Source organism: Trachemys scripta, chromosome 2, assembly GCF_013100865.1.
Source record: "Trachemys scripta elegans isolate TJP31775 chromosome 2, CAS_Tse_1.0, whole genome shotgun sequence".
Classification (NCBI taxonomy): Eukaryota; Metazoa; Chordata; order Testudines; family Emydidae; genus Trachemys; species Trachemys scripta.
Window position 1 is genome coordinate 141,071,399 of NC_048299.1, and position 25,410 is coordinate 141,096,808.

Genomic DNA, 25,410 nt, shown 5'->3' on the forward strand with positions numbered 1-25,410 from the left:
TAGTGGCAATACTGTGTAGTGCCCCCCAAATGGAAACGGAAAGTCCACAAGAAGATGAAAAAGGAAGCAAAACTTAATAGCTGAGCAAATCATTCCCAGAGGACTCACCATCTATTACCCTCGGGCCCCTACATACAACTCCAAATATGCTGACCAACTCTGCAGAAGGACTTCAGAAAAACTGGGGAACTATCTCTGGTACCTTACGTTCTCCAGAAGGGGCTACCTCAAACCAGGAATCACCACATTCTCCCACATACTGGAAGGAAAAAAATCAGGAACCTAGAGATTACGTAAGAAACCCAAAACAACTATCAAAAAACCCCGAGGACAGCCATCCAAAACTAAAAGTGGAACCAACCACAACTCCACAACCCACAGAACACCACCTCTTGGAGAAACCATAGAACCAAGACCCAAGTGGAAACTATGCCACACCCCCAACATCATCAATTTATCAAGACTACCCCAACTGGAGCTGAATTATCTGTACTCTCCAAGGGATTGAACTTGTCCCCGCCACGGAACCTGACAGCCTACTAACACCTGGAGAGCTAGAAGAATTCTTTCACTGACTCCATCTCAAAAAATTCTTCCACATCACCACCACCACCCATAATTACTAGGTCCCCACTGACAGTCATACACAAAAATAATCATCTGACTGGACACCCCAGAACAGATGAAACCACACACTTGATCATTACATTGATTGCTTCAGGAAGTTCACTGTGAAATCCTTAAACAGCACATCCACCACTATTGCTCGACTATCACTCCACCAGCTATACAGTCTCTGAAACCCAACCTCCAGATAGTGATCAGACCAGCAGACAAAGGGAGTCCTCCACCATGACAACTATGTTAATGATGACAAGCAACTCTCCACCACTCGCTGCTATAAAGAACTCAAAGAAGACCCCACACCACAGTTCAGTCAGGAATTGAAGGATACTACCAAATCCTTCCCCAAACAACTCCAAGAGAAACTCTTCAACCTCATCCCTCTCGAATCCGCCCGAGGGACCTTCTACCTGCTTCCCAAGATACACACAAACAAGGGGACCCAGGCAGACCCATCATATCTGGCCACAGCACTCTAACTGAAGGGATATCAGTACTCACAGAAACCATCCTCAAACCACTCAACACGCAAAGGGCCAGCTTCCTCCTGGACACAACCAACTTCCTCCAGGAACTCTGCAACACTAACCACTTCCCTCAGAATACCACCCTTGCCACCATGGATGTCACCTCCTTATACACCAACATTGCTCCCAATGATAGCATCACGACCTGGCTCCAGTATCTACAATGGACAACTCATCTCTTTCACCCTCACTCATAACAACTTTACATCAGCAACACTTTGTCCAAAGACCATGGGAACAGCCATGGGTACTAGGACGGCTTCCCAGTATGCCAACCTCTTCAGGGGCCACGCTGAAGAAGAATTTCTGAACAAATGCACCACGAAACCAACGATATTCCTGAGATACATCGATGGTCTGTCCAGAGGATGCAAATACGACTGAACCCCCTCATAAATTTCCACCACAACTACAACCACCACCACCCGTACATTAAACTCTCTCTGGAAAGCTCCCAGCATCAACTTCAACAACATAGCCTTACACACAATATATACAAGATCACCATACTGGCCTGGCCAAGGTCATACATCCTCGCCAAGGTCATCATCAGAAACAAGCTCCCCACAGACCAGGCCCCACAAACACAAAGCAGCACCAGACCCTACTAGAACAACAGATGCAAAACTTGCAGACATATCTCCACTGCTACGATGATCAATACGCCCCACAACACACCACTCAAGATCCAGGAGTCCTACACATGCCTGTCACAACATGTAGTGTCCTCAGCCAGTGCACTAAATGCCCCAACAACTGTGTGAGTGAAACCAGACAATCACTGCGCTCTCAAATGAACTCGCTCAGAAAAGTGATAAAAGACAAAAACACTATCACTCATGAGCAAACACTTTTCACAAAGCGATCACTCCCTATCTGACCTCCCAGTCCCCATCCTCAAAGGAAACCTGCACAACACCTTCAAACAACGAGCCGGGGAGCCTACATTCATAACTTTGCTAGATACTAAAAATCATGAACTTCATAAAGACACTGGATTTCTGGCTAATTACAACAATCTATATAACCCACTGTAGTGAGGCGTTGTGGTTCCCCGCCGCCCTGGAGAGGGAAAAGCCCGTCCAGAGGCCGGAGTGGGCGGAGCTAGGGAGCTCTGAGTCCGCCCCTCAGAGGGTCAGGCGGCGACCCGGAAGTATAAAGGCTCGCCCTCAGAGCTCAGTAAGGCCCCAGCCACCGGAGAGGCCAGCCACCTCCAGCCTAGCCCACGACTGGGAAAACCCCGCGGCCCAAGGCAGCCGCCAGGACCTGCCCTGCGCCCGCTACCCGGAGGAGTTGCCAGGCCTGCCGCTCGCTGAGGAACCTATGGTGCTGGACCCCCCAGAGGACAACACCCTGACCCAGGTACTACCCAAGGGGGAATCTGGAAGTAGCCCCGGGCAGCTGACCCTAGTCTGGCTGCAGCACTGCCAGAGCCCATGTCAGTATGTTGCGGCCAGGATCCCCACTGACTAAGCAGTGGGTCTTCTGCCACTGCTAGGGCCCCAGGCTGGGACGCAGTGGAGTGGGAGGGCCTGCGTCCCCCCCGCTCCCAGGCCTGAGGAGGCAGGGACCTATTGTTATTGCTCAGCCCTGCCTGAGGGCCTGAGCCCCTGACTCATTGTTGCCCCACCCGGACCCGGGCCTGGGCTTCCTATTGCTTGTACTGTCACTGCTCAGCCCTGCCTGAGGGCCTGAGCTCTGACTCTGCACTGCCCCGCCCTGACCCAGGGCCTAGGCTCCGCACTGTTTGTACTGCTCCTGCTCAGCCCTGCCTGAGGGCCTGAGCCCCTGACTCATTGTTGCCCGCCCTGACCCAGGGCCTGGGCTTACAGTGTTTATTTCAGTTACCGCAAGGGCTGCCGAGGGAGAGCCCCGCGGACAGATTAATTCCCCCGAACAACGACTGTGTGTAGTGAGCCGGTGTGGCTCTCCGCCGCCTTGGAGAGGGTTGAGTCCTGGTTAACCCTCGTACACCCACTAACCCCCCTTTTTTGTCCCATGACTGCCCATTTCACCTTGAATGGTCTCTTACCATACGTGTTACTCCTTATGCTAAACAACCAGTTCCACCTTGTATTTAGCTGTGACACCGAGTACCCTAAGAGCTCTGTGTAAGCTCGTCTCTTTCACCAACAGAAGTTGGTCCATAGAAGATATGACCTCACCCACCCTGCCTCTCTAGTGCCCGTAAGCAACTTCAGTCACCTATGCTCCCATCCCAGTAGACCTGCGATGGCACGAGGAAAGGGTCGCAGACTCGATAGGTCTGCCCTGATCCTGTATTACGACAGTCTTGGATAGCAAGCCTTCATTGCTTGACATCTCTTTCACTGGCTCTGCAATGGGCAATGCAGACACAAGGATAACAGGGTTGGGGGAGGTGATCTGCTTTCACTGTAGCTCCTCTAAGTGCATCTGCAGCCTCCACTAGAATTTCCTACAGCAGTGTGACGCATGTCTAGAAAGGGTTAAACATCCTGCAAAATAAATAACCCTCAAAAGACGTGGGGAGAGAGTGTTTGTGTATTTACATATGTATGAGTATGTAACCAACAGTCCCTGTCTATGTTGTATTTGGATCATTCAGAGATCAAAAGAACATCCTAGCATTTAAATAAATTATAAACATGGGATATCTCAGTATTCATCCGTCTTTGAGATGTACAGCAAATCGTCTGTGAATGGCGGAGGAACCCCAATCTGTCAAGACATGAAATTGTATAGAAGATCCTTGGGTCCTGATCCTGTCATCTCAGATCTGCTGAGGCTTCATCAGGGGAAGTTTGAGTCGCAAGACTGAGGTCTTCAGTTATGCAGGTTCGCCCGGAATACGATATTTGGACATTGGATTATAACCTATGAACTATTTCCAAAAATTCTTTGCAACTACGAAGCTCACCATCTCTGCTATGAATCTGCACCTCAGTGAACTGAACTAATGTCTGTCTGTATATTGATCTTTTAACCGTACTCTTTTGTTTTTTAATAGATTTTAGTTTAGTTAATAAGAATTGGCTGCAGTGTGTATTTAGGTAAGATCTGAAACATTCAATAACCTGGGAGGTGCTGTGTCCAATCCTTTGGGATTGGTAGAACCTTTTCTTTTATATGATGAAATAAGATTTACAGAAATTTTCATCATATTTGATGTGAGTACCTGGATTGAGGCCTCAGGCTGGATCACTTTAAGGGAACTGTGTTGTTTGGACTGCTGAGTAACCAGTAAGGTAATAAAGATGATGTTTTATGCTGGCTTTGTGAATCTAAGTATTGGAATATCCACCAGCTTTATGGGGATTGTCTGCCCCATTCTTTGCAGTTCACCCTAATTGAGTGGCCATAGCTGGCCCGCACTGGGACCCCAGTCACAAGCAGTAACGCCCAGGAACTGTACTGAAACAGGCCCGCTGGGTGTGCACGTGTGGCACTCCCCCCATCCCCCAATTCAACCATGGGATCCACTGCTCCTGGACGTTCCATGTGTGAAGGATGGGCACAAATCCAGAGTGGTCGGGGCCAAGTGAACTCACCAGGTCAGGGTGTGGAAGCTTTTTGGTAAAGATCCGCATGGAGCCTTGGAACACGTCGGTCACAATGGCTGTGAAAACACACACACAGACAGAGCAAAGAACTGTTACCAGTGACCAAGTAGAGCTCTGAAGAGAAGGCTCTGGTCTGAAAGCCATTTGTGGAGAATCCCAGTTGCTGGGGCAGTGCAAGTTCCCAAGACAGGAACCTCCAGTGACCACCACATTCAGATGCATCATGTTCAGAGGAACATGTGAAATGTACAAGAGCTGCACAGGAAACAGATTGCTGGACATGGTTTTCTTGTCATGGGTTTCTTGCCTTGACTGTTAGGCTGTACTGAACATTTAGGGAAGAGAATGCTGAGGGAACGTGTGGCTAACAGACAGGTGCCATGGAGTGATCCACTGGCTGCACTACTGAAATCACCAAGATTACTTTAGGACTCTGAGGTAAAGAAGCCAATACCTGCAGTTGGAATCTGTATGGGGAAAAGGTGATTTAACCAGGGTTAAGAGCTCAGCAGCTCCATCTGAAGTGGGAGGAATCCTAACCTGGAGAGATGAGACAAAGGGCCAAGCTGAGGAAGTCTTTGCTCCGGTAGGAGTTTTGTGTGGGCTGGTGCGGGGGAGGGGAGGGTATTGAATACAAAGTCCGAGGAAAGAGGATCTGCTAGAAACCCCACTCAGTTACCACAGATGTGATTTTTATTGTCTGGATTTAGTTACTTCAAAGTTGTCGTCTTATTTTTGAAAACCTGGCTCATTTCGGACTCTTTACAACTGTAAATATTCCAATTAACCTGTGAATATGTGACAGTATCTCTTCTCCTTTTACACTGTGGCTGCTGTTTGAAACAAGCATTGGGAGTGCACAGGAAACTCATTTGCCTCTGAAACAAACCAAGTATCTTAGGATGGAATTGGGGGGGAGGGGGGAGTCTTAGCTGAGAGATTTATTTTTCTTTTTTAACAAGCAAACTAAAATTGTTAACTTGGTGGACACCTATTCTCCAGAGAATCCACATCAGCACACGCTAGGCCAAACATGAATTAACATCTGTTAAACAAGCAGCAGTCACAGAAACACCATCATTTCCCCAACTTACTCTTTTTCTTCTTCTTTGTCCCGCCAAGAGCAGAGTGCAAGGCATTTAGAAACCAGGAGAGGAAGTCAACGCCATCACCTGAAGACAGGGAGACATTGAGGAAAATGAGTCAGGGCAACAAAGCAAGAGAGGAAACCAACACTGAAGGAGTTTACACAGAGCCAGTGAGTTAAACCCCCCCCCCCCCCCCCCCCCAGCCTGTCACCTGGCACCTCATGATGGCAATCACAATGAAAAGCATTTAATTCTCTGCGGGTTCAACCTCCTACTGCTGCTCCATAAGGAACCTGGTGTGCCGTGACCACAGCCCATCATGCTGGTCTGTATTATCTCACGGTTTCCTCATGCTTCCCTGTCTGCCTGTATCCACCTGCTGTCTCCTGTCCCATACTTATTGGTAACATAAGTCCCCTTTGTGGGCAGGGACTATCTTTTTATTCTATGTCTGCACAGAACCTCAGATGAAGGAGGACTGGTCCATGACTTAGGTGCTATACACGTATATACCCTGGCGCAGTTGGGTCTGGAAGTGTCACAGAGGTGGCTACTCTCAGCATTCAGACGGCACAGAATGTCAATTTCACACTCAGAAGAGAATCACATTAGAATCCAAGTGGAGGAAATCCAAAGAGAAAATCAAAATGCGACAAAGTCCATTGCTTCACAGACCTTGAAGGCTAGGAACGAATGCTTTATACAAGGCAGGAAGAGCGGATTGTAAGTGGTAAAAAGCATTCATTTTCAGCCCTGCAGTTTTGCAAGAAATTGGGTCTCACGTCCATCGCAGGCCCGTTGATCTAGCATTGTTTTCACCACAGCCCAGGCACAAACACAGACCACCCAGGACCTCAGACTAGCATTAGCATGATCTCTGCTTTCCCCTCTGCAGTATCACACTGCAGATAACGCATGAAATCCCCTTCCCAGTGCAACCCACCCTCCCAGTGCGCAAACCACTGCTCCAGGCCACCATGTTTTAGGACTCTGCTGCGTGGCTGAAGGAAGAGAAAGTGCTAAAGATCTCCCCTTGGTCTCACCTTGCTTGGTAATCTGGAAGGTCTTCTTACTGCACAGGACCACGGCCTGCAGCATTTCATGGGGAGAGACGTGAGCCTTGAAATTTCGGGGGTTCCACAGCTTCCTCATCAGCTCTCCAAACCTCTGAACGAGCAGAAACATAATGTCCCCCGGTGGGCGCTTGATGTTCTTGTAGTTCTCCTCCTCCAGGAAGTAGTTCCGCAGAGGTGGGACGTTAGACAGGGCCTGGGCACAGACATTCAAAGGTCAGTGGCAAAGCGATCACTCAGCCCAATACGCCCACTGGCAGGCAGCAGGTTCAGAGCTCTCCCAACCTCCAGCCTGATTTGAGTCCAAGCAAATGAAGACTAATTAAGTACAAGCTGATAAACTGATTGTGCTTCCTGTGGAAACATGATTCAGGTGAAAGATTCCCTTGTACTCCCCCACAGGACACGAGGAAAAGGGGCAGAGAAAATCTGCAGAGATTCAAATTCTCATGCAAGATAATTTAATATTCTGGCTCTCTATACAGGGATCTAGATCTATGGTAACTTTGGAGAACATAAATAGAAAATAGGACGTTGCTGATCTTTTTTGCCATATTTTGTTGTAGGAATAATTTATTAATTTCAGTATCTGTGATGATAGTTAAATTAAAAGGGAAGAGAAGCCCCTCGCAATTATTGTAAAAGCATGGCCCCATGCCAGCAGACACACGGGTACAATGCTCTCCATTCACACACTGATGTGGCCCATGTTAAGTTAACTTTGCATGTGGGAATTCCCCAGCAATTAACTAAACAAAGGTTTTAAATCTAAGAGACCCAGTTTTTGCCCAACCTAGAGAAAGAGTCCAACCGGCTTACAATGGAGCAAGCTGCAGTCACTCATCTTGAATACAGAGGCGCAAGCCAAAGAGACTACAAATCCCAGCATGCAATCAGCAGTCCATCTTAAGCCAAGAAATGTGGCCACATCATTCCACTCATCCAGAGGGAGGGTGGGTCTGAAAGGCAGAACCTCTGGGGGCGGGGAGGAATGCACACAGTTTGCCCACTCTTTACGCTTCTCCCCAAAGATTGCATGACTACCACTATTGTACCTGGAGTACTGCATTGGCATAGTCATTGGCCTTGATGTTGTTCAGTCCCACAATGCCAGGCAGGTAAGTGGTGCCATCATATGCCCGCGAAAGTTTGGCTTGTTTGTCCAAATTGGCGATTTGCTGCTTGGTGAAAGTGGGCTTCAACACATACTGAAAGAGAAAGGCAGCAAGTTAGTCATCTTTAGAATTAAGAGCTTCTTTACATCAGCTCCTGGGATCTGACTTCCAGCACCATGTTCCATATTTATCACTGGGTGATTTTTCCAGGACAGGTTTACTGCGTGGGAAGCATATTCCAACTAATTTATTACTTGAAAGGGGCATATAAATTCTAAGTGATCAGAATGAAGATTTTGAAATAAGGTTTTAACAAAACGTAAGACCAACATGAGTTTTCTCATGTCTTTTAAATTTCACTGGAAACAGCTTTTAAACAATATAGATGCCCAAAAGCAGTTACAGCACAAACATTAGGGCAGCAGTGTCTAAAGGGAAGCTGATGATAAAGAGAAGTGGAACAGATTCCATTGATTTGCACTGGCCACGCAAGGAAAATGCAAGAAAGGAAATAAACAAAGAGTGAGAAAATCTGTATTTTTAAAATTCAGTGTGAAGAATGCAAGGTCCTCCCAGTAACTGAAGTAAAGAGATCTGTAAGCTCAAAGTGCCCCTAGAACATCAGGAGGTATTGAATCTCCTGGGCCCACGGGGAGAAGAGGCTGTGCAGGCACAGCTCCGGACCAGCCATAGAAACATGGACATCTACAAAAAAAATTGCAGAGGGGGTGAAGGGGTCTGACAGGGATCAGCAGCAGTGCCACGTGAAAGCGAAGGACCAGGGCTAGGTTAAGCTACAGATGGGGACCAAGGCACAGAGAAATTCAGTGACCGACCAAGTCATACAGGGAGTCTGAGGCAGGAATTGAACCTGAGTCTCTGGATAATGCCCTAGCCACTATCCCATCCTTCCTCTCCCGATAATGCTTCATTCATAACAGCTCTGCCCCTAATTCCCACAATATTCCGCTAATGCCTTTGGCAGACTGCTCCTTTCTACTGCGAAAATACCTGGGCCTGGGGACACATGTATCCAGCCTGTACTCTGCATATGGCATCACAAATAACAGTTTAATTCAGGCCCTTCTATCCCAAACACACAGGCCTCTCTGCAGTGAGTTACAGGAGCAATTCCACCAGCTCTTCTGGTCTGACCAAGTCTATCCTGTCCCCATGGAGATCATTGGGCAGGTGTGTATCTGGACCATATGACACAACAGGCAGTTTGCCCATGCAGGTACAAACCTGTACTGTATCCTGGAAGAGCACATTCTTATGCCCTCCAATGTGAGAGGAGGGAGCCACCTCCCTCCTCTCCCCTCCCCACTGCCCAACTACTACTGACAGCAAAGCTCCAGAAGGCAACGTACAGTGATGTCCTCCAGCGAGGAGTCAATGATCTCGTAGTTGTCTGGCAGACAGTAGAACTTGAGGGTGTGGAGGTTCAGAAAGACGTGATGGCTGAACTGTACGCTGTGAATGTAAGCATGAGACTTCAACCCACGGCCTGCGGAAGGGACAAAAAAGGCAGGTCAGGAACACAGAGCGCAGCAACAGAAGCCAAAGGGACAGCATGAACTAGATGTCTAATGGCTTAAACTTCACTGCAAAGGCAACTGATGAGCTGGACAAACAGAATTTCCAGGGTTTGCTCTCTATACCTTGAGCGGTATTTGGTTTTGTCCTTCACTGGGTATGTTCCGGAAACCCCATGAACTGTTAAGAGAAAAATGTTGCCTTCTGCAAGTGCTGAGCAGCAGCATGGACTGCAGGAATTGTTTTAATGATATCTCCACTCCAGAGGTGCAGCATGGTGCATTGCCAGAGACACCTCACCTCAGTCCATTCCCTCCCCAGAGGGACTGCTGTGCTCTAGAGCAGTGTTTCCCGAACTTACAACAGTTGCGTACCCCTTTTGAGACATTTGTCTTACCGGCGTACCCCTTCTCCGGTGAAGATAATTTGGGGGGGGAAGAGTGTTAGTAGCCACATTTTTATAACACACTCCTAATTAGTTTCATTCTGGATTAAATGTTTATTAGAAATAAATACAAAATTATATTACATGCAGTTGAAACAAAACTGAATAGAAATAATAGTTACATATAGAAATAGTACTAGAAATAATTAAAGTAATAGAAGCAAAACAACAGTCTGGCAGAACAGCATGTGTGTGTATATATATAGATATAGATATATGGTAAATTCGTATCATTCTGAAATTAAAATACACTGCTTTGGTTAGGTTAGTGAAGAAAGCACTAGTTTTAATACTTACTATTTCGGTATTGAAAATTTTCAGTACAAACCAAACTATTCAGTGCGAGAGATGGAACTGCTTTTGACCAGACACTATCACAGGGATATCTGGCTTGATGTTTGTGATCTTAAGACAAAGATGGGGCTCCACGTCAATAAGACGATTTCGGTTTTTTGTTTTGATGCCAACCAGCGCAGAGAATCCGATCTCGCACAAATACGAGGTGGGAAAAGGCAGAAGATACTTGACGGCTTTGTCCGATAGAGCTGGATATTCAGAGCTAACCCCCAACCAAAATGACGTCAGTGTATTTTGCTCAAATTTTGTTTTCAGGAAGCTATCTGAAGCCAGCTCCAAGAGCTGTTTTTCTTCTGAAGCAGAGAGGTTATTTGGCAATGTTTGAACATTGATGATAAAAGGGTTCCTTATCCATTCACAAGTGCAGTCCGGTTCAGGGAAATACTTACGAAGATCTTTCTGCAAGCTTTTCAAATGCAGCTTCATGGTTTGCAACACATCACTATCAAGTTCGTTAGTCGAATTTATTACTAAGTCATGAAGAGATGGAAAAGAATCCAGTTCACGACGACTAAGATGTTTATGCCATAGTTTCAATTTTGTGACCATGGCGCTCACTTTGTCTTGAACATGGAATATGGATATGAGTTTCCCTTACAAGGATAGATTGAGGTTGTTTAAATGAGCAAAGAGATCTGCAATATATGCTAGTTTGCATAGCCATTTCCAGTCATGTATACGGTCTCGCAGGGGTTAAAAGTTTAATCTAAAGAAACTTGCAGTTCTTCTCACAGGTCAAACAGGCGATTCAGAACTTTTCCACATGAAAACCAACGCACTTCAGTGTGAAATAGGAGTTGTGTGTAATCACTGCCCATCTCATCACAAAGCTGAGAAAACAGCCGGGCATTCAGAGGGCAGCCTTTCACAAAATCGATTATTTTCACAGCTTCATCCAGTACTTGCTTTAGATCTGCCTGCATGTTCTGGGTGGCGAGTGCTTCCCTGTGAATGCAACGAGTCCATTTTGCTTCTGGCGCAACAGCTTGAATACATGCAACAACTCCTTTATTCGAACCAATCATGGCTCTGGCGCCATCCGTGCTTATTCCAACACAATGACTCCAATCCAAGTCATTGTTTTAGATAAAGTCATCAATAACTTTAAAAATAGCTTCTCCAGTTGTATGTGTTGACATAGGTTGGCAAACCAAAATATCATTGAGGACTTCATTATTCAGCTCGTATCTGACAAACAAATTCACAATATCAGTGGATTCATCCGCTTGCAGCGCATAGTAGCGACTCTTCTGTACTCCTGACAATAATTGCCGCTTTACGTTTTCGTCCATATCTGTGATTCTACGATGAACAGTGTTATTTGAGAGGGGGACACAATCTATAGCTTTGCTAGCCTTGTCTCCAATCATCACTTGCACCATTACTTTGGCTGCAGGTTTTACTAATGTCTCACCAATCACTTCAGCAGCTCCAGACTTTGCAATTAAGTACACCACACTATATGAAGCTTCCAAAGCTTTCATATTTTCACCTGCCATCACATTAGGAATTGTTTTCTGGGACTTTTGGAGATCTTTGCGCCTATTTTTGAAGAATTCTACAGGTTTTCCCTCGTATTCTTTGTTTGCTATCAAAATGGCGTTTTAGGTTGGATGGTTTCGTACTTTCATTTGTGAGAGTCTCGTAACAAATCACACATAGTGGAACAGGCTCCACCTCATCGCCAGTCCACGAAAATCCCAGTTTAAAATATTTTTCAACATATTTGCGGGCTTTTTTCGTTTTCTTTGCAGCTGGTATGTTCAATAAACTTACAGATGGTTCGCACAGTTCACTAATTTTGTCGTCACAATTGTCTGATGTAGCCATATCACTGCATTTTTAAGCATAATTATCACTAACATTCATATTTCCTCCATAATTTTCTTTTGGACGTTTCAAACTTTCCGTTTTTAGCCAGCAATCCATTGTAAATGGGTTTAACAAAAAGAGAAATTTTGTATATTGATACACACCAAGTATGTACTTGCTACGATCTTTAGATTACTACGAATAGTTATTCACTTTTATCTTTTATCCGTCAGTATGACTTCTGCGCATGCCACAAAGGCAAGTGTATTGCCAGAGCCGTGGCAACACACACGCGTGGTTTGCGTCAGCTCTGCTGTGCTATTAGATGTTACTGAACGCGTTATCATATTAGTTTCAATGTAAACCTGTGTATTTCTACTGTACAAGTTTACACCATTCTTGTATATTAAATTTTAGTGAATTGTTTTCTGCTGCTAAAAAAGCTATGATAAAGTAAAATAAAAAATTCTGCCGCATACCCTTTGAAACCCTTTCACGTATCACCAGGGGTACGCGTACCACACTTTGGGAAATACTGCTCTAGAGGAAGATTGCTCAGCCCTTTGGAGACAGGAACAAGTGGAGGCGTCTCCCAGACTAGCAAAGGCAACAGTGAACTCTGGGAAAGCAACATGTAACCTTCCTCAGGCAGAGGGTGTACCACAGGATGGTGGGAAAATTGTTATATCGTATCATGGGTGCACATGGTGCTTTACAGATCAAGACAAGCTTACAATCCAAAGGAGAATCCCAGAGTCCTCCACGCCCCATCCTCATTGTTAATTTTATTCTGGAGGAATACGCTAGAACAGGGGTCGGCAACCTTTCAGAAGTGGTGTGCCGAGTCTTCATTTATTCACTCTAATTTAAGGTTTTGCGTGCCAGTAATATATTTTAACATGTTTAGAAGGTCTCTTTCTATAAGTTTATAATATATAACTAAACTATCGTTGTATGTAAAGTAAATAAGGTTTTTAAAATGTTTAAGAAGCTTCATTTAAAATTAAATTAAAATGCAGAGCCCCCCAGACCAGTGGCCAGGACCCGGGCAGCGTGAATGCCACTGAAAATCAGCTTGCGTGCCGCCTTCGGCACGTGTACCATAGGTTGCCTTCTCCTGCGCTAGAATCCTCTGGTTTTAGGCACTTTTGCTGAGTATCTAGCACACCTGGGAACAGGCCTCAGGGGGAACTGGGATTTTTGGGGGGTACTTTGAAGGAAAATAAATGTTAAAACAGCTTCACATGCTCAGGAGATAGATTTCCATAAAGGCAGGGTGGGATTTAGCTACAAGAACCCTGGGATCCAGTCATAGGATTCCTGCTAATGTTAAAATGGGAGCCTTGTTGCCCAACGCTGACAATTAGTTCCCCACATTCAGTTACTTACCATGCTATTTTCTTTTAAACTGCACATGCCTTCACTAAAATGAAATAAGCCATTGGCCATGTTGATTTCAAGGGGACTTTGCAAAGAAGGAACCATAGAACAGCACCTAAACACATGTTTAGACGAGCAATATATCCATGCAGAACTGACCTCCAGCCACCCACATTTGCTATGTCCCCTGCACAAGCCACAGCAATGGTTAAGAAAAGGGTCTGCCACGTTCTGACAGCAATTTGAAGGTAAAATACCTTTAGAAATTTAGGGCCCGCAGGAAAAGGTGAAAGACAATTGTCACTTAAGACAAATGGAATATCCTTCTCTTTAAGTAGCCCCCAAAGTGTTCAAATAGCCAGGGTAACACCCCCATTCAGTGCTTCTGTTTGCTGCAGAGGTAGGTATACAGCACAGCAGTGAACTCACCCTGGAAGTACTTCCCACACACCAGGCAAGCATAGACGTTTATATGCGAGAGTGAGATGGAGCACAGCTTCTCAAAGTCAAAATCCAGAACACTCCTGAAACGGCAGGGTAATAGCAAGTTAGCAGAGCTACCCTGAAACAGTCAGACAAATATTGCCTACCACTGGGTCCAGTAGGGTCCCCTCCTGTCTTACGTTCTCATGAATCTGACAGAGCTCAAGACAACCAAGGTCAACAGAAAAATGATCATGTGTGACCCACACTACAGTACTGGAAGGCTGCTTGGTACCACACTGCACGTGACAGTACCTCAAATATGAGAGAGCCCCTTCCTCCTGGTTCTGGGCTCTCACGAGAACTAAGATCTCACATCATTTTAAAAATCAGAGCTGCATCTCAATCCTGACATGTATCATCCCTTGCCATTCCAGTCCTGCTCCTCCTGCTGGCATTGCTCAACCTTTGCGGATGCAGCTCACCCCTGCCCTGTAGCAACAGCTACTATTCCAGTCCTGAGCAGAGACTGCTATTCCAGAAAACAGTTGTGGTTCTTTGTGGGCACTAGATACACTCACAAACATTTATGTATTAGGTCCTAATATATAAATGTCTGTGAGTGTATCTAGTGCCCACAAAGAGCTAGGCCAATGGGTACGCAGCCGTCTTCCAGGGGATACATCAACTCATCTAGATATTTTTCTAGTTTTACAACAGGCTACATAAAAAGCACTAGCAAAGTCAGTACAAACTAAAATTTCAAACAGACAATGACTTGTTTGTACTGCTCTATATACTACACTCTGAAAAGTAAGTACAATATTTAAATTACAAAGGATTTAACCATGAGAAAGTCAGCAATTTTTTCAGTACTAGTGTGCTGTGACACTTCTGTATTTTTGTCTGATTTTGTAAGCAAGTAGTTTTTAAATGAGGTGAAAGCAGGAGTATGCAGGACCAATCAGACTGCTGAAAGGGGTTACAGGAGTCTGAGAAAGGATGAGAACCACTGTACTAGGCCACTACTCTGCCACGGCCTGTGTTACAAGTGTTTGCTTTGTCTCTATGCTAACCTGTTAATAGTGTCCAGGTATGGGCAGTGTCTGCTGCGCCGGTCCTCGGGATCAAATCGGCCATATCTCACTGGAACATAAGACCCACACAAATGGATTAGAAACAACTCAAGCATCACTCCCAGGGGCTAAGGAATTAACAGTTTTCCTGAAGTGATACCTGCCACTGAAAAGCAATGCTTCAGAGACAGAAACCCCAGAACCACATAGCATTTCCTCAGGAGAAAATAACCCGTGCAGGCTGCTAGGAGCATGACACCAGCACTTTGTACTCTATTAGGGTTGCCTACATGACAGCACTAGCTACACTGACTAGAGAACCTGAACTGGGGTGAGAACTAGCTTGAGAAACGACCACTTCCCTTGTTCCTCACGTGGGTTAAAGTATTTCCTCCTAAAATCAAACCTTCTACCAGCAATGCTCAGAACCTCGCACCTGGGGAGGGCAAAGCGAGGTGAGTATCACCAGCCCCATCTCAGCCACAGGGACACAGAAGCACCAAAGCGGGGAAGGAATTTGACTCTGGTCAGCGGGTCTGGCAAGAGCTAGAGCAGAACCCAGCTCGGACAACCGTCACCAAAGCGACTTCGGCTGTTCGCGGCCCCGCGCCCGGCGGGGGGCGGCTCCAGCAGATCGCTCTGGCCCAGCCCGCGGTGGGCCCCGGGGAGTCGGGGCTCGGAAGCAAGAGAGGCCGGAGCATGGGCCGCGGGGTGCCCAGCACTGACCCACCCCAGCCACGGCTCCGGGACCCCCACAGCCCCAGCGATCCCCCCGGGCCCCGCCGCCACCTGTCGGCTCCGGCTCCGACTCCGGCTCCTCCTCGGCCTCGCGCTCCCGCTTGGCCCGGGGCGGCCCGTCCTCGGGCTCGCGCTTCACCCGGACCCGCTCGGGCTCCGCCTCGCGCTTCCCTCGAGAGGAGCCGCGCGACCCCGCCGGCTCCCGCTTCACCCGGCCCGAGGCCGAGCTCCGCGGGGACGGCCGGGACTCCCGCTCCCGCTTCACCCGGCCGGACATCCCGGGCCGCGTCCAGCCACTACTGCGCATGCGCGGGGCGACCGACGCAGCTGCACGCGCATACACAGGCCAACGGCGCCTTTGCCCTCCCCACACGCATGTGCAGTAGCAAACGCATGCGCACAGCCGTCCAAAGGGAGGCGAGAGGATCAGTTTGGCGCCTGCGCACTCTTACGGTGCGAGGCCACCCGCCCCTTCGCGCACGCGCATTGGTTGCTGTCCAGCCAGTGTTTGTGGGATGGGCCGACCGCCGCTCTTCTCGGAGTTCCTATTTAAAGAGACAGTCTTTCCTTTATGCAGCTATCATTGGCAATGGCAACTTGGGGCTTTGTGGCCTCGCTCTGCTACCCAGAGCACTGGTGTTTCGTGTCTGTGCTGCTGCCCCTTGCCCTGCCCCCAGCATCTGATCCCTGCAACCCTAGCATGTCTCCTAAAGCCCCAGCTCCTGGAGTCCAGTGACGGGGTGAGGCTCTGGGCTCTCGTGGGAAGCACGTTGGTTTCTAGACCTTGTGTGTAGGGAGAAAAGCCGGAAAACGTGAATCCCGAAGCCTGACAAGCCGCAAGGCCACGGAGACCAACTGCAGCAGTTACTGATTTTAAAATCTCATGATTGTTAAGCCAAGCTCATGATTTATGAAGGCCTGAAATTGCCAACACAGCAATAGGCATTGCAGCCATGTCGGCCACAGGAGATTAGAGAGATGAGGTGGGGGAGGCAATATCTTTTATTGGACCAACTTCTGTGACAGAGACAAGCTTTCAAGCTACACCAAGCTCTTCTGCAGGGCTGGGAAAGACACTTCCAGTGTCACAGCTAAATACAAGATGGAACCGATTCTTTAGCATAAGCAGTTGACACCTTGTGGTGCTCTGAGTTGGTTTCCCAGACCTGAAGATGAGCTCAAAAGCTTGTCTCTCCCACCAGCAGAAGCTGGTCCAATAAAACATATTACCTCCCCCACCTTGTCTCTCAAATCTATTATTGTTTAGCATTGGCATTACATTCACACCCAGAGGCTTTGACTTAGGCCTGGCCTACACTAGAAAATTAAATTGGTTTAACTACTTCGCTCAAGGGTGTGAAAAATCCACACATTCCCCCCCACCCCAAATGGCGTAGTTAAGCCAACCTAACCCCCAGTGTAGACAGCACTAAGTGGACGGAAGAATTCTTCTGGGGATCTAACTGCTGTCCCGTGGGGAGGTGACTAATGGGAGAACCCCTGCTGTGGGGTGGGTAGCATCTACACTGAAGTGCTACAGTTGAGTGTAGACAAGCTCTGAGACGAAGTTGCCTTTATGCAGGGGTGGCCATAGCCTCCCAATTCGACGGGTGCGCTATGTCCTCCCCACACATACCCTGACGCAGCCGCTCTGTGCTGCAGGGCTGGGCCCGGCCCCCCGCTTTGCAATCTGGCGCACGGGGTGACAGTGCCACTGATGGAGGGGCAGCCAGGCCAAATCTGAGGCAGCAGGGTCAGAGCACCACTGAGGGTTGTCGCTTTTGATTTCTGGGGGTGTAACTGAACCTATGAGCCCCCGGGCTAAAGGCAGCCCTGCCGTGACATAACCTCCCTCTGCACAGATACAATATCCAACGCGGACCGCCTGGCGCATGGCTCTGCCCTGTGGCTTCTCACCCTAGGGTGTCAAACGCTTCCACCTCATTTGGCGCTGGTGTGCCAGTGACGGGGGCAGTGCAAAGGGGACTCAGAAGTGGGGGGCACTGCACAGAGCTCTGTGTGGGGGTGCGAGGCACGGGGCGGAGGGTGAATGCACAGGTACAGGGTGGTGTTGGGTTGTAGGGGGCATGGGGGGGACACAGGGATGGGGATGAGGGTGAATGGTCTCTGCTCCAGGGGGGTGCAGGTGCCTGCCCCGGGTAGGGGGCGGCCCTAGGGAGACGCGGGGGGCTGGTCCCGGGGTGGGAGGCTCCGGACCGGGGGCTGGGGCCGGAGGCTGATCTCGGTCTGGAGGGGCTGGGCCCGGGGACGGGGGACCTGACAAGGTGCGGGGGAGCCGCGGTCTGAGTCAGTCTCTCGCGGCTCCCCGCGCTCGGCCGGGCGGGGCCGGGGGCGGGTCTCAGGGCCCCGGCGCCGCCGCTCTCGGGCGCTGGGCGAGGCGGGGGCCGATGGACGCGGGGCCGGAGGCGGAGCGGGGCCCGGCCTGGGGTGGCTGCCGGCCGGGGGGGCGGCTCGACATGAGCCACGGCTTCGTGCGGCACATCCGGCGGAACCAGATCGCCAGGTACCGGCCCGGACCTCCGGGACCGGACCCTGCCCCCCAGGACCGGACCCCGCCCCCCGAACTCCCCGGGACCGAACCCCGGATCTCGGGACCGAACCCTGCCCCCCCAGGACCGGACCCCGGATCTCCCGGCACCGGAACTTGGCCCGGACCCCGCTCCCTTGGATCTCCAAGTGCCGGATCCTGGGCGCGGACACCCCCCCCCCCCAAATACCCGACCCCGCCCCGGGGCTGGGACTCCTGGTCCTTGCCCCCAGGGAACCCCCGCCCACATGAGAGCTCCCAGCCCTGCAGACCCCCCCACCCAGACAGCAAGGGTTGGGGGAGCTGGACTGGGTGCAGGGCTGGGAGACCCCGGCTGGGGGGGCTGGTATTCAATCCCCTCCCAGGTCACGCCTGCCCCCACCCTGGCACATTTCGGGTCAAGGGCATGGCATCTGTGTACCAGCCCTGCCAGTTCTCTGTTCAGCCGTGGAGCCTCGGGGGCTGGGTGGGAACAGGACCCCAGCTACTAATGCGTACAGCAAGCAGGACACCTTTCTCCAGCTGGGCGAAAATGGTAGGTGCCTATCCCCCATCCTCCTCCGCAGATAACCTGTAAGGGGGTGGCACTGGAGAACAGGGTAAGATGGGGCAGGTAACACCCCCCCCACAGCACCAGCCCCTCGCCCTGCCACAAGGCCTATGCAAACATGCCCCACGTGCACCCTCCTAGGTGTGGTAAATCAATGGCATTTCTAGGCAGGCCTGTCCCGGCTCCCAGCCCCGCCAGCCCCATACCCAGCTGCAGCCCCAGGCCTCACTCTCCTCCCCATCAGGGACGACTACGACCGGGAGATGAAGCAGGCCAAGGAGAAGGTGAAGAAGAGGCACACGCCGACCCCGCCCCGGCCCAGGAAACCCGACCAGCAGGTGTACCACCCCTGCCGGAGAAGTGAGCACAGCTGGCGCCCTGCTTTCTGCGCTCCCACTGGGGAGCGGATGGGGCATGTGTACAGCAGAGAGGGGGCGCCTCCCCCTCAGCCCTCATTGGGGGGGCTGCCCAGGCATTGTTAGCTCCTGTGCTGATCCAAGTCATTGAGTTTGGTGGGGGCGAGTCCAGGATCCCCCCAGCACCGTGTCTGCACCTTTGGTGCGACGGGCGCCAGTTCTAAGGGGCGGCTGACCGACCAGCCAGGTTTGGGCCGTGGCCAGGCTGAGGGATCAGATGGGGACAGGCCTGGCATGCCCAGCCCTTTCCTTGGTCACTGGCAGTGCCACAGAGCAGGGGTTTAACCACGCGGTCCCTTCGCCCGGAACCCTGGGTCCAAATCTCAGTGACGGTCGCCCGCAGGACCTGGCTCTGAGCCTCCTAACTGGTGCCCATCCCAGTCCAAAGATGATCACGACTGGCCACTTCTGCTTAGCAGGATTCTGAGGGGCTGCGGGTCGGGATTCAGGGGCACTGGCAGAGCTGGTGGAGAGCCCAGGCCTGAGCTAGCAGGGGGCTGCGGGTCGGGATTGAGGGGCAGCAGCAGGGCTGTGGGGTGGGGATCCCAGGGCTGAGCTAGCAGGGGGCTGCTGGTCGGGATTGAGGGGCATTGGGTCAATGCCCCTTAAATCTGACGGATTCCTGGTGCCAGGTTCAAGGACTCCATTTCCAGACTGCTACGTCCATGCCCTGTGTTCTCTGGGTGGGTGCAGGCACCACCTGGCCACACTCCCCTCATCGGCTCCCTTATACTCCCCAGGTCGAGCTGACCCAGCCTGCAGCCTGGAGTATGAGGGGTCTAGCGAGAGCAGCTCCAGCACCGAGCCAGACCCCCGTGGCACAGAGCTCTTCTGCCTAGAGTATGAGGCCGACAGCGGCGAGGTCACCTCGGTCATTGTACACCAGGTATGTGCCTGGCAAACCAGGCAGGGGGTGGCAGGAGAACAGGGCGGCAGGGAGGGGATCTCCTGGCAGGAGAGGGTGGGAGCTAGTAGGGAGCGCTCTCCCCCCGGGTCAGTGCTGACCCCAATGACTGAGCGAGGTGTTAGGGGCCTGGGCTGCAGGGAGCAGGGCAGGGGCTCAGCTCAGGGAAGAGGGTTATGGGGTTCAGCAGGGGGCGCCGTGCTGCAGGGGGTGGAGCAGGGGGCACTGTGCTCTGGGGAGCAGGGCGAGGGCTCAACAGGGGGCGCTGTGTTGTGGGGACTGGAGCGGAGGGTGCTGTGCTGTGGGGAGAGGGGTGGGGGGCTCAGCAGGGGGGTAGAGTGGAGTGGGCTGTACTGTGGGGAGGCAGGTGTGGGGTTTGGCAGGAGGCGCCGTGTTGTGGGGACTGGAGCGGAAGGTGCCGTGCTGTGGGGAGGAGGTGTGGGGCTTGGCAGGGGGGGGCGTGTTGTGGGTAGCAGGGTGGGGGGCTTAGCAGGAGGCGCAGTGCTACAGGGAGTGGAGCAGGGGGCGCCGGGGTTTGGGGAGTGGGGCGGGGGACTTGGTAGGGGCCTCTGTGCTGTGGGGAGCGGGGTGGGGGACTTGGCAGGGAGCTCTGTGCTGTGGGGAGTGGAGCAGGGGGCATGTGGTGTGGGGAGTGGGGGGGGGGGTTCGTCAGGGGGCGCCGTGGTTTGGGGCGTGGGGCAGTTGCTTGACGGGGCCCTGTGATGCGGAGAGCAGGGTAGGGGGCTCAACAGGGGGTGCTGTCACTCCTAGCGTTCTGTGTGGTCCCTCCATCCCGTTGGTGTCTCTCGCCCTCTCCACTTGCTCCCCCGTCTCTCCGGGGGCAGAGGGCACCTCCACATGCCAGCTGCCCGCCCAGCGGCCCTCCCCTTCTACAGACAGGAGCCAAGGCCTGCAGACCCCATGGCAGAGGCTGCAGCTGCCGCAGAGTGACAGGGGATTGTCCGGCTGGGGCATGCTGGGGCCCTAGCACATGCTGCCTGGGGCTGTACAGGGAGCTGGCGCTCAGCTGCTCGCTCCGCCAGGAGGGAGGGCTGGGCGCATGCGGGAGCTGGGTGGCAGGAGTTTCCAGAGCTGATGCGGGCCCTGCCCCTCTCACTGCAGGATGACAGCCCTGAGGAGGTGACGGAGAAGGTCTGTGCCCGGAGCCCGCTGGAGCCGCCCCTGCGTGAGGCCTTGAGGCAGAGGGTGCAGGAGGAGCTGCGGAAGCGGCGGGCGAAGCGCTGAGGCTGGCCGTGCTGAGTGAGGAGCTAGGCGCAGAGGGGGAGCTGCGGCACCCTGGCTGGGGGGCTTGGAGGCTGTGGCCCCGGGGAGCAAGAACCCGGCTGCCCCAAGCTCCCACAGACTTGCTGAACGGGTTTGTTCCCTGCCACTCCCAGCCACCCCCAGCAGCCAGGGCCCAGCGCTGGTGCCCCAAGAAGGAGCTGGCTGCTAGGTAGGGATCCTGAGCGGGGCGGCCTGGGGGTCCTGGGAACTGGGGCAGATGAAGCCCTGGGCACAGCCTGGCAGGGAGGAGTCTTGCCCAGCCTGGTAATGCCTGGAGGGTGCACCGGTGCTGACAGGCCCCATGAAGCCACTCTGCCCCCATGGTCCTCCAGCCTCCCCCCCCCCCGGATCCCCCTGCCCCCCATCCCCTCAGGGTCCGCCCACCCCCAGCCTCCCATCCCCCTAGGGTCTCCCTGCCCCCATTCCCCCTGACTCCCCCGTCAACCTGCCCCCTGACTTCCATGCCCCCAGGGTCCCCCATCCCCATTCCCCCAACTCCCACCTCCTGGGGTCCCCTATCCTCCGTTCTATGGGTAGCTGAGCTGCTCCCTGTTCTGGCTCAGTTCCCACGGGGGGCTCACACCCAGGCAGACTGTCTTGTTTAAGTGAGCTCTATGGCTGGTTGAAGGTGCCAGGCTGTTGGCCAGCACGCAGCACGGGACCTGGCAGCTGGGGCGGTGGCCAGAGGGCACCGGGATTGGGCTGGTCCCTGAGAGGTTCCCATGGGCCCTTACCCCCACCCAGGCAGGAATGTGCCACTGAGCCCTTTAGGGGACGCCCTGTGTCCTGGGTGGGGGAACCAGCCGAACCCCATTGGATTTGCCCTACACGCATGGTGGAACCGCCCCCTCTGCGCCGGGCTGCGTCAGGCATCTCAGCTCTAGTGCCTGTTGGCCCCGGGGCGCTGGAGAAATGAATGAGCCCCGTGCTCCAGTGCCATGGCCAGCCAGGCCTGCCCCAGGGAGCTCTCGGCACCAGGACCGCAGGGCCCTGTGCTCGCGGCACCAATAAACGTCCTGACAAAACAGAACCGGGGTGTGTAGTAACGAGCATTCCTGTGCGACCCCTGCCTGGATGGGGATCGCTGGGGCCGCACACTGGGGATGTTCTAGCCCCCGACCCCCTTTGTCTCCCAGGCTTTAGAACTGGGGAGGGTGCGGTCCTCAACTCATCCTCGCCCCTCCCCTGAAATGGACGAGTCTTATCAGCCTGGCCCAGGTCACCCAGCAGAGCTAGGAATGGGCCCCGCTCCCCTGAGCGCCAGCCTGGTGCCCTCATCGCTACGCAATGCTGACCCCTGGCGTGTGATTTCATCTGACTGCTGCCACGGCCCCGGCGAACGCTGCACACGCCAGCAGCTCTTCCTTCCCCCCAGGATCTGGAGAGGCACTTCGGCTGCTGTTCCGCCCCCTGAGTTGGTGGGGAAACTGAGGCGCAATGAGCGGAAATGACTCAGGCCAGCTCAGGCAGCCAGTCAGCAGCAGAGCTGGGAACGGAACCCAGGAGTCCAGCTTCTCTGTCCTGAGCACTGAGCAGGAGGCAGTTCTTGTGCTGCCCAGTCCCCCCTGGTGTTAGGTGCCTCTCCACCAGGCCCCACCCCTTGGAGGACAGCCTCGCCCCCTGCACTCACTCCCACACCCATCGGCCACCTCCCCTGGGGGCAGAGAGGTGGGGCCGCCTGAGGGAGGGTATAATTCCCACTAGGGCCTGTTCTGGGGCAGGGCGACTCATCCGCTTCTCTGGCATGTCGTGTGTGGGGGGCAGTGATCAGTTTTCGCCGAGCCCAGAACTCGCATGAGCCTGAAGGAGAAGATTCTTGCCCCTAAGGCAGGTTGGTAGATGGGCCTGCATGAAGAGTTGTTCCCTTTAAATGGAGCAAAACCCTCCCATGTGCATGTCTCTGTTTGAACCAGGTTCTAGCAGTTTAACTTCAGTGGATTGGGAACTGGTTCAAGCTGATGTGTGATCAGTGTGTCCTCACGGGGGCGACGCTGGTTTCACTAAACTGGCACAAATCGCGGGCGGGGGGCTGCCTTTTCATTGTGTGGCGTCCCAGGCACTGCCACAATCCAGATATTCAGACAATCCCACAAACCTTTCTGTGCCTGGGTCACTTTCAGACCCTGCTCATGTCTAGCTACGCACAGAACGACCGTGCCACTGAGCTCAAAGCACTTGCAATGGGCACCATGGCTATCCCCATTTTACCAAAGAGGAAACTGAGGCACGGGAGGGGAAAGCCCAAGAGTCACCCAGCAAACCCATGGTCTAACCACTAGCCACATGGGTTTCCTGAAATTAAAGGGAAGAGAATAGTCACTTTTCCTACAATGGGATTGGACCATGCAGCCATTTGCACCCAACGGTTGCATGGTCAAATACTTGTCCTTCTGTCACGTTCTTGCAGTGATGGGGGTCTGCGGGGTGGTAGGAGCTCTGGGAGGCACACCGGTTTCACACAGAAAGGTGGTCTTCGTGTGTCTGTTTACCATTCAGAGTTTACAGCCGCAGTGTCTGAGCCGGACCCCACCCGCTGGATGTATTTCTGCGGCCTGCATGGCACGTTCAAATCCTGCGACGTCTCGGTCTTCGTTTGAACCGCAAAGGGAATGTCCAGCCAGCGGGGTAGTGAAGAAACCCCTGAAAATGTGCCCTGTGAGATAGCATTGCCTACCTGAGTCTGCAGAGAGCCTGAAGCAAGGGCTCGGAGAGCTGCAAATGCTGCACTGAGCCCAGTGTTGACTCCCAAGCCCGTTGATGGCACTTGCAGTGTCTGTTCGGTGTCCCATTGCGGATCCTTCGAGCAGCTGGACGGGGGGGCACTCCCGGGTGGCAACGGCTGACGGGAAGAACGGAAAAGATGCACTGTGCCAAGGGAGCAGGGGAGAGAAACGGGGCAGGGCTGGCCTCCAGGGAAGCAGAGGCTCCTATCAGGCCATGCTGGATGCAACAAGAAGGCCTAGGAATAACCATGAGAGTTGCTACCTGCAGGCCACGTTCTCCCCCATCTCTGTGCAGCTCCCCTTGGCGTCAGCAGCGGCTCTGAGGGGGCCAGGATGTCCCAGGGCCATGGCCAGGCCATGGAACGTGGCATCCAACCGTGTCCACCAAACGAGCTTGTCAGCCGAGGTTTGTAACAAGCCTGCGCCCGTCGCTGCCCCCAAACGCTGCTGTGAATCCAGGGCTCTAGACTGCTGCCGAGCGCACGGTGCATACCCAACTGGGACCCAGGGGATCCGGGCTCATACTGGCGCCGGTCGACCCGGAGCAGCCAGGAGTTCTCTCAGATGGGTGTGGAGATGGGTTATTTGCCTGATATCCCCTGTGCCCGCGGGTGCGTGGCAAGCTGTGAGAAGGACCCAGCTGTCCTGGGCTCTCTTACCCATGAGAAGCACTCTCCTATTTCACAGCCCTGGAGCCACAAGGCCTCTAGCCACAGCTCGGGTCCAGGGCGAGTGACCCCACCTCTAGGCAGCCCATCTCAGTCCTGCTTGGGGGGATGCCCTCTAGGGAGCGGAGGGGATTCAGCCCATGGCCTTCCTGCTGGGACTAGCAAGGAGGGGTGACACCTGCCCCGCTACGACCTGCACCGAGTCCCCTCAGGCTCCCTTTACACAGCAGCCACCCAACGGGCAGCATGGGACAGATTCGAACCCAAGGGTGAGGGGATCTGAGTGTAGGGCAGAGCATGACACCCACCGCTGGGAATCTGCAGCACCTGCCAGCCAGGGATCCCCAGCCACTGCATGCAGGAGTGACCTAGCTGCACAGGGCCGTGTCCTCTCCTCCAGGCTACAGCTGGGGAAACTGAGGCACGGAGTAGGGAAGTGGTGTGTTGAAGGTCACATAGTCAGTGGCAGCGATGGGGCTAGAGCCCAGGAGCCCTGAGTCCCAGCCCCTTTGCTCCAGCCCACCAACACGCTGACTCCTGGAGCTACTTTGAGCTGGGACCTGATGAATTCCCATTTCGCT

General features: G+C 52.7%; 2 protein-coding genes across 2 annotated transcripts in view; one reads left to right on the top strand and one right to left on the bottom strand.

Moving 5' to 3' along the window:
- The window catches only part of USP39 (ubiquitin specific peptidase 39), a 29,336-nt gene extending 13,278 nt beyond the window's left edge, over nucleotides 1-16,058 (bottom strand). The window contains exons 1-8 of the mRNA XM_034761621.1: nucleotides 15,788-16,058; nucleotides 14,999-15,068; nucleotides 13,929-14,023; nucleotides 9,340-9,476; nucleotides 7,910-8,062; nucleotides 6,825-7,050; nucleotides 5,788-5,865; nucleotides 4,682-4,749 (exon numbers count right to left, since the gene is read on the bottom strand). Of these exons, the coding sequence (XP_034617512.1) occupies nucleotides 4,682-4,749; nucleotides 5,788-5,865; nucleotides 6,825-7,050; nucleotides 7,910-8,062; nucleotides 9,340-9,476; nucleotides 13,929-14,023; nucleotides 14,999-15,068; nucleotides 15,788-16,043 (1,083 nt within the window). The 5' untranslated portion in view covers nucleotides 16,044-16,058. The remainder of the gene's footprint in view (nucleotides 1-4,681; nucleotides 4,750-5,787; nucleotides 5,866-6,824; nucleotides 7,051-7,909; nucleotides 8,063-9,339; nucleotides 9,477-13,928; nucleotides 14,024-14,998; nucleotides 15,069-15,787) is intronic.
- Nucleotides 16,059-18,094: 2,036 nt separating this feature from the next.
- C2H2orf68 (chromosome 2 C2orf68 homolog) lies at nucleotides 18,095-22,468 on the top strand. The gene is made up of 4 exons (XM_034761622.1): nucleotides 18,095-18,260; nucleotides 19,079-19,194; nucleotides 19,991-20,136; nucleotides 21,277-22,468. The coding sequence occupies exons 1-4, from the start codon at nucleotides 18,145-18,147 to the stop codon at nucleotides 21,397-21,399; spliced, it is 501 nt and encodes a 166-aa protein (XP_034617513.1). The 5' UTR covers nucleotides 18,095-18,144; the 3' UTR covers nucleotides 21,400-22,468.
- The last annotated feature ends 2,942 nt before the right edge of the window (nucleotides 22,469-25,410 follow it).

Bases quoted from the DNA above. Each gene is read 5' to 3' on its own strand.
- C2H2orf68 (XM_034761622.1), top strand. From the start codon at position 18,145: ATGGACGCGGGGCCGGAGGCGGAGCGGGGCCCGGCCTGGGGTGGCTGC. The intron at 18,261-19,078 runs GTACCGGCCCGG...CCTCCCCATCAG, and splicing joins CGGCGGAACCAGATCGCCAG to GGACGACTACGACCGGGAGA. The intron at 19,195-19,990 runs GTGAGCACAGCT...TATACTCCCCAG, and splicing joins GTACCACCCCTGCCGGAGAA to GTCGAGCTGACCCAGCCTGC.